At 45.2% G+C, this 7,661-nt stretch overlaps 1 protein-coding gene across 1 annotated transcript; it reads left to right on the plus strand.

The window, feature by feature from the left end:
• The first annotated feature begins 1,010 nt into the window (after positions 1 to 1,010).
• Positions 1,011 to 7,199, plus strand: LOC112131610 (olfactory receptor 11G2-like). Its single transcript, XM_063725637.1, has 5 exons — positions 1,011 to 1,257; positions 3,442 to 3,518; positions 4,233 to 4,280; positions 5,318 to 5,415; positions 6,305 to 7,199. The coding sequence occupies exons 1-5, from the start codon at positions 1,138 to 1,140 to the stop codon at positions 6,604 to 6,606; spliced, it is 645 nt and encodes a 214-aa protein (XP_063581707.1). The 5' UTR covers positions 1,011 to 1,137; the 3' UTR covers positions 6,607 to 7,199.
• The last annotated feature ends 462 nt before the right edge of the window (positions 7,200 to 7,661 follow it).

Here is a 7,661-nt window from a genome sequence, read left to right on the forward strand (position 1 = left end):
TTACCTAATTCTTCCAGCTTAATAAAAATCCTAATGGGGGCTTTTGAGTCGTTTGCTCTATCCCGCTTCTGCTGTGTGAATTGTACTTTCGCTTCAATAAATCTGTCTCTTCCTTACTCCGGTTTTTTCTTTTGTTTCTTTTCGTTGCTTTGTTCTTTTCTCACTTTGTGCATTTTGTTCAATTCTTTGTTCAACACGCCAAGAATCTGGGCAATCCACGGTCAAGACCTTCCATGCAGTAACAGAGGCAGGACGATCCCTTGATGCCAAGAGTTCGAGACCAGCTGGGGCAAAAAAGTGAGACCCTGTGTCTACCATCTGTTTGTCTGTCTATCTATCTATCTATCAATCTATCTGTCTGTCTATTTATCTATTTTTTGTTTTAATTATCTGGGCATGGTGGTGCATGCCTGTGGTCTCAGCTACGCCTCAGGCTGAGGTGGAAAGACCGCCTGAGCCTGGGAGTTGAGGCTGCAGTGAGCTATGATGGCACAACTGCACTCCAACCTGGGTGACAAAGCGAGATCCTGTCTCTAAATTAAATTAAAAACAATACCACCAAAACAACAGCAGGTTGGGCGGTGGTGTCTCACGCCTATAATCGGAGCAATTTGGGAGGTCGAAATGGGGGACCATGTGAAGCCAGGAGTTCGAGAGCAGCCTGGGTAACACACCCCGCCTCTACAAAAAATAAAACTGGCCTTGGTGGCGGGCGCTTGTAATCCTAGGTACCTGGGAGGCTGAAGCGGGGGATTGCTTGAGTCCCAGAGGTTGAGGTTGCAGTGAGCTGAGATCCCGCCGCTACACTCCAGCCTGGGTGACAAACTGAGATCCCATCAAAAAAAAAAAAGAAAAAGAAAACCAGTGCCCCGCTCAGTTTTTCCTGAAACGCGAAACCCTCCCCTGTAGCCAGGAGAAAACTCCGCGAGCCAGCAAAAAACAAACTCGGCCGGGAAAGAGATAACAAGGCCACCCTGGGGTGCCAGAAGAGGACGCTGCGAGGCGGGTTCTTCTTCCTGGTCAGCGGCGAGCTCTTCCGGGGTGGTGGCGAGGGAGGCGGAAGTGCGATGTTGTAGCAGGTGGCTGCTGTCTCTGGGCTGGCTATGGGAGGCTCCCGACGTGGGGGGCCGGGCCAGGATGGCTGCAGTGGCGGCCGGGGCAGGGAGCGGGCCCTGGGCGGCCCAGGAGAAGCAGTCCCCGCCGGCGCTGCTGAGTTTCTTCATCTACAACCCGCGCTTCTGGCCGCGGGAAGGAGAGGTATGCGGAGGGGGCGGCCCGCGAGCGGGCGGTGTCGGTGCTCCCTGGGAGGCGGCCCTGTGGTTCTGCTCACCTTGAGCGGCACTGACCTAGCCTGCGTTGTGCCAGTTGCGAGCCCGGGCCGGGGGCTGCGGCGGGGTCCTGACAGCAGGCGGGGACCGCTTGAGGTCCTGGGTCGATGCTTGTCTATGGAATAAAGCCCCGTCAGGTCTGTATCACTCCACACCCCAGGTTGAGGCTCTTTGCGCTTTGCTTTTCGTCAGTTCTGGGAAATTAAAATTGAACTTGGCTTTGTTAAGTGGGTAGTCCCCAACTAGAAGCGTGGAAGCAGAGTGGCAGACGCTAGCCTTCAAATGATACAAGCCTGGAGGACCCTGTAAAAGTTTTCACCCAAATAAGGAAATTAATTCCGGGACACGTGTGTTTGTGTGTGTGTGTGTGTGTGTGTGTGTGTGTTAAAGACTGTGCGGGCTGGGCGCCGTGACTCGCGCCTGTAATCCCAGCACTTTAGGAGGCGGAGATGGGAGGAGTACTTGGGGCCAGGAGTTCCAGACCAGCCTGGGCAACATAGCAAGACCCCCAGCTCTACCAAAAAAAAAAAAATCGAAAAATGAGCCAGGCGTGGTGGCACGCACCTGTATTTCCATCTACTCAGGAGATTGAGGACAGAGGATCGCTTGAGCCCAAGTGTTTGAGACTGCAGGTGAGCTGTAATTGAGCCACTGCACTACAGCCTGGGCGACAGAGACCCCACCTCCAGAAAAAGAAAAAGAGGAAAAAAAAAAACAAAACACTCGTCAGTTCAAATGCCTGGGAACTGGCTGGATTTAATTTTCAGGGAGCTATGTGTCTGCAGATGTGCACACCTTTATTTCTTACAAGCATTGGTGTATTACAAATTAGCACTAGGAAAGAAATCTGGAGACTTGAGTTTTCATAAAAATTACTTGGTGCTACTTCAGATGTGACTTACTGACTGTCGAAATTGCCTTTCTGACTGGTGGGCAGTATTTGCACAATGATGAGATAATTACTGTTCTTCTTTTAAATAGAGACGAGGTCTCACGGTGTTGCCCAGGCTGGTCTTGAACTCCTGAGCTCAGGTGATCCTCTCTTCTCGGCCTCTCAAAGTGCCAGAATTACAATTCCTGTTTTTCTAAAACCGGTTTTTCTTTTGTTTTGTCATTAGCATGTGCGCCACAGGAGGTCGATACTGAACTTAGCGTTTTCAATAGCTAAGATGAAATGTTTCTCTTCATGATGTGCTTCTGTTTCCTCATGTTTCAGGAGGAAAATAAGATTTCATTTTATCATCCAAATGAGGTAGAAAAGAAGAGGCTGGGCGCGGTGGCTCAAGCCTGTAATCCCAGCACTTTGGGAGGCTGAGGCGGGCGGATCACGAGGTCAGGAGATGTAGACCACCCTGGCTAACAAAATGAAACTCTGTCTCTACTAAAAATACACAGAATTTAGCCAGGCGTGGTGGCGGGCGCCTGTAGTCCCAGCTACTCGGGAGGCTGAGGCAGGAGAATGGTGTGAACCCGAGAGGCGGAGGTTGCAGTGAGCGGAGATTGCACCACTGCACTCCAGCCTGGGCAACCGAGTGAGACTCCGTCTCCAAAAAAAAAAAAAAAAAAACAGAAAAAGAATGAGAAGAGAGAAGATTAGAAATGTCGGATTGTGTGAAGCCATTGTGCAGTTTACAAGGTAATACCTCTAAGTGTGCCTTTTAGAGTTCAGTGAATTCTTAAAACTGCTGCTGGAGAATTGTCCCAAAGATAATTTTTTCACCTTTGTAAGACCTTTAGCCCATCAAAACCTGCAAAATCTTTACATACACAGAAGAACAGACAGTTCTTTAATGAACCAGAAGGAAATTTCTGGATGGTCATGGTATTTACATACACAGTGTATCTTTCTGAAATTGTATGGTGAAGTTACGGGTGATCTTTGCTATTCAGAATTTAGGAAAGTTCTCTGGCTGTTGCATCCAAATAAAATTACAATAAAATTGGTTGCAATTTTAAAATCAAGTTCTTCCTATTTGCTTTATTCGTTCTTGGGGCTGCTTTAAGAAGCTGTGTTTCTGGTGCTGTAGCATGTTCAAAGTTTTTAAACTAAGGCAAAATAAAAAACATGGTCTAATGAATTCATTGTATAATTTGAGTTTATCAAACTTTGTAGGTTGTTCGGAATCCTATAATTGAAAAACAGAGTAAAGATGGAAACCAGTTATTGAATATCAAGAGGAGGAGTTGTTGGTAACGTGTCATTGTTTATTTATTTATTTATTTAAATGTATTGAGTATGTCGAATGCCTTACTTGGTCGGATTTAAACTAGGTGGCTTTTGCAGAAGTTTCTCGCAGTATATAGCAAAGGTTTATGTTTATCATTTACACTAGCACAATCTTTTAAAAATGTATATGCACCCTATCTCACTAATAGCTTGTATTCTTCATCTATATTGAAAGCCCTTCTCTACTAAGGCTTACTGATTCACAAATTAGAATTTAAACACTTCTGGCTGGGAACAGTGGTTCACACCTGTAACCCTAGTACTTTCGGAGGCTGAGGTGAGGTGGGCCAATCACTTGAGGTCAGGGGTTCAAGACCAGCCTGGCCAATAGGGCGGAACCCTGTCTCTACTAAAACTACAACTGGCCAGGGATGGTGGCACACACCTGTCATCCCGGCTACTCGGGAGGCTGAGGCGGGAGAATCTCTTGAACCAGAGAAGCAAATGTTGCAGTGAGCCAAGATTCCACCACTGCACTCTGGCCTGGACAACAGAGCAAGACTCCCATCTGAAAGAAAAAAAAGAACGTAAACACTTTTTTCAGCACAGGACTATGGTGGGACCAAGTTTATAAACATTATACTGTTTGGCCAAGAGTCAGTGTACCTTTGCCATCTATCCAGTAGACATTGTTTTTCCCTTGAATTGACATGTGTGCTGTGTTTTCGTGTTTGCAGGACAAGGTTTATAGTTTGCTGCCGCAGCAGTGCTACAGCATGTACAAGGTAAGCATGGCATTCTTTTTGAACTGAGAGTCCAGCCACTTACCCCTATTTCTAGGCTTCACGGGTGTTTAAAGGGAAATCTGTAAATGACTGCAAAGTGACTCTGTCTTAGAGAAGAAAATAATGAGGCCTTTGAAACAGGTAGTGAGGTTTATGTCTACATTTATTCAGTAAGTATTGAACTCCCTTCTCTTTTCTCAGCCTTATAGTAGGAATGTGTCCCCATTGATGAAAAAGTGTGTCTCTGTCCTCAAGGAACATACAGAAAGCAGATAATTTTATGATTTAAAAATTTCAGTGAGGCAGGGCACAGTGGATCACACCTGTAATTTCAGCATTCTGGGAGGCTAAGGCAGGAGGATTGCTTGAGCCCAGGAGTTCAGGACCAGTCTGGGCAATATAGCAAGACGTCATCTCTACAAAAAAATTTTATAAAATTTAGCCAGGTATCATGGTGCATGTCTGTAGTGCCAGCTACCTGGGAGGCTGAGGTGGGAGGGTCGCTTGAGCCTCGAAAGTGGAGGTTGCAGTCAACTGTGATTGTGCCACTGCCGTCTACCCTGGGCAACAGAATGAGATTCCATCTTAAAAAAAAAAAAAAAAAAACGGGTAAAAATGGTGATTCCATTCATTGAGAGAAAACTGAAATATAACAAAAATGTGGGTGATATTCTGTATGTAAGTTGAAATTCAGGGTAAGTTGAAATTTTTGAAAGATTCCTAGAGCAATTAGGTGGTTTCATAAATAAAACAGCATCACTTCACGGTATTTTTTGTAACATATTTTTAACTTAAATTTTCTCATGTAAATGTTCTCTGTATTGAAAATAAGTGGGAGATCTAATAAGCTGAACTAATAATTCCCAAGAGCCTATATTTTGCTTGGCACAGAGGAGAGAGCAAAAGTAAAAATCTGTTAATTGTTGAATTGACGCTTCCTTGGTTCACAAAAATTGGCTGTCATAAGTGTGACTTTGACTTACTTGATTCCTCTTGTTTTTTGTTTTTTGAGACAGAGTTTTGCTCTTGTTACCCAGGCTGGAGTGCAGTGGTGTGATCTCAGCTCACCGTAGCCTCTGCCTCCCAGGTTCAAGCCATTCTCCTGCCTCAGCCTCCGGAGTAGCTGGGACTACAGGTGCGTGACACCATACCAGGTGAAGTTTTTGAATTTTTAGTGGAGTCAGGGTTTCACCATGTTGGTCAGGATGGTCTTGATCCCCTGAACCCCGTGATCCACCCTTCTCAGCCTCCCAAAGTGCTGGGATTACAGGCGTGAGCCACCGCATCCGGCCAAACTTTCTGATGAAAACTGTTAAGTCCTCCTAAGCTAAGGACAGGAGTTATAGCTTACATGAAGTTTAAAGCCAGACCCACCGATTTGAGGAAGCAATTACTCTCTTGAAGGAGAAATGTCAGAAAACATAACGATGAAATCACTAGGACCTACCCAGCATGTGGAAGGATTTTCTGCTTATGAACTATCAACTTTAATTTCATCTCCAGATGACATGGTCTCAGCTGTTATACAGCGTTTATAAATGTTCTAAATCAAGGGAATTTGTATCAACCTACTAGAATAAAATATTTGAGTTCTTAATTTGCTTTAATTAGGATAACCTTTTTCTTCAAGTGAAGAGAATCATATTATTACATAGTGCTTTTTGGAAAATATCGGCTGTATTTTCTAGCAGTTACAAATTTGTTATGTATGATGATCTCATTCCTGGAACTTTCTTGAATCTAGTATCTCTAAGGCAGGTGTGTACAGGAAGAAATGAATAACACAGAAATCAAAGATGAAAGCATTAGAAGACAATTGAGTCTGTCAGAACTGCAAAATATTGCTGAGTGTGGATTGCTCTGAAATCTGAAAACATGACTTGTGAATTGCTTCTATTCAAAATGCAGACACAATGCCGGGGTTCGTTTGTTTCTGATTTTTCAGCCCTCTTTTCTAGGCAAAAGGTGTCCACACTATGCAGACCCACAGAATCTAACAGACATCTCTCTATTCCTCCTCCTAGAACTCTCAGGGGATCCAGAACTGCAGCCGGTCCTCGCTGGGCTGTTCCTGCCCATGTGCCTGGTCATGGTGCTGAGGAACCTGCTCATCATCCTGGGCATCAGCGCTGACTCCCACCTCCACACCCCCATGTACTTCTTCCCCTCCAACCTGTCCTTGCCTGAAATCGGTTTCACCTCCACCACGGTCCCCAAGATGATTGTGGACATCCAATCTCACAGCAGAGTCATCTCCTCTGCAGGCTGCCTGACTCAGATGTCTCTTTGCAATTTTTGCAGGCACGGAAGAGAGACATGCTACTGAGTGTGATGGCCTATGACCGGTTTGTAGCCATCTGTCACCCTCTATGTCATTCAGCCATCATGAACCCGTGTTTCTGTGGCTTCCTAGTTTTGTTGTCTTTTTTTTTCTTCTCAGTCTTTTAGACTCCCAGCTGCACCACTTGATTGCCTTGCTAATGACCTGCTTCAAGGATGTGGAAATTCCGAATTTCTTCTGTGATCCTTCTCAACTCCCCCATCTTGCATGTTGTGACGCCTTCACCAATAACACCATCATGTATTTCCCTGCCGCCATATTTGCTTTTCTTCCCATCTCGGGGACCATTTTCTCTTACTCTAAAATTGTTTCCCCCATTCTGAGGGTTTCGTCGTCAGGTGGGAAATATAAAGCCCTCTCCACCTGTGGGTCTCACCTGTCAGTTGTTTGCTGAGCTTCTGGAACAGGCGTTGGAGGGTACCTCAGTTCAGATGTGTCGTCTTCCCCCAGAAAGGGTGCAGTGGCCTCAGTGATGTGCACGGTGGTCACCGCCATGCTGAACCCTTTCATCTACAGCCTGAGAAACGGATATTAAAGGTGTCCTGCGGCGGCCGTACGGCAGGACAGTCTAATCTCAATATCTTATCTGTTCCATTCCTTTGTAGTGTGGGTTAAAAAAGGCAGCAAGTTCAAATAAGAATGATATCCCAGGGTGAACACCCACTGTGATATTAGGAGTAATACCTCCCTAGGATACAAAAAATGCTGTCACGGAATATACACACATGGGGTACACCCACTGTGATATTAGAAGCAATATCTCCCTATAATATGAAAAATATCTCAGGGTGTGCACACTGTAATCTTAGGAGTAATCTTTAACCTGGATATTATGACTAATATCAAGGGTGTACACACATGGGGTATGCGCACTGTGATATCAGGAGTTGTATCTCCCTAGGATGTTAGGAATCATATCACAGGGTATATACTATGTGTGTACATCATCTCTCTATGAGATTACAAATAATACAAAGGGTATATGCCCCTGTGACCTATTAGGAGTAACGTCCTACCAGGGTATTACAGATGATGTCACA

The sequence above is a fragment of the Pongo abelii genome, chromosome 6, assembly GCF_028885655.2.
Source record: "Pongo abelii isolate AG06213 chromosome 6, NHGRI_mPonAbe1-v2.0_pri, whole genome shotgun sequence".
NCBI lineage: Eukaryota > Metazoa > Chordata > Mammalia > Primates > Hominidae > Pongo > Pongo abelii.

Coding starts and splice junctions, on each gene's coding strand:
- LOC112131610 (XM_063725637.1), top strand. CDS start 1,138: ATGGCTGCAGTGGCGGCCGGGGCAGGGAGCGGGCCCTGGGCGGCCCAG. Junction 1,258..3,441: donor TCTGGCCGCGGGAAGGAGAG/GTATGCGGAGGG, acceptor CAAACTTTGTAG/GTTGTTCGGAATCCTATAAT. Junction 3,519..4,232: donor ATCAAGAGGAGGAGTTGTTG/GTAACGTGTCAT, acceptor TCGTGTTTGCAG/GACAAGGTTTATAGTTTGCT.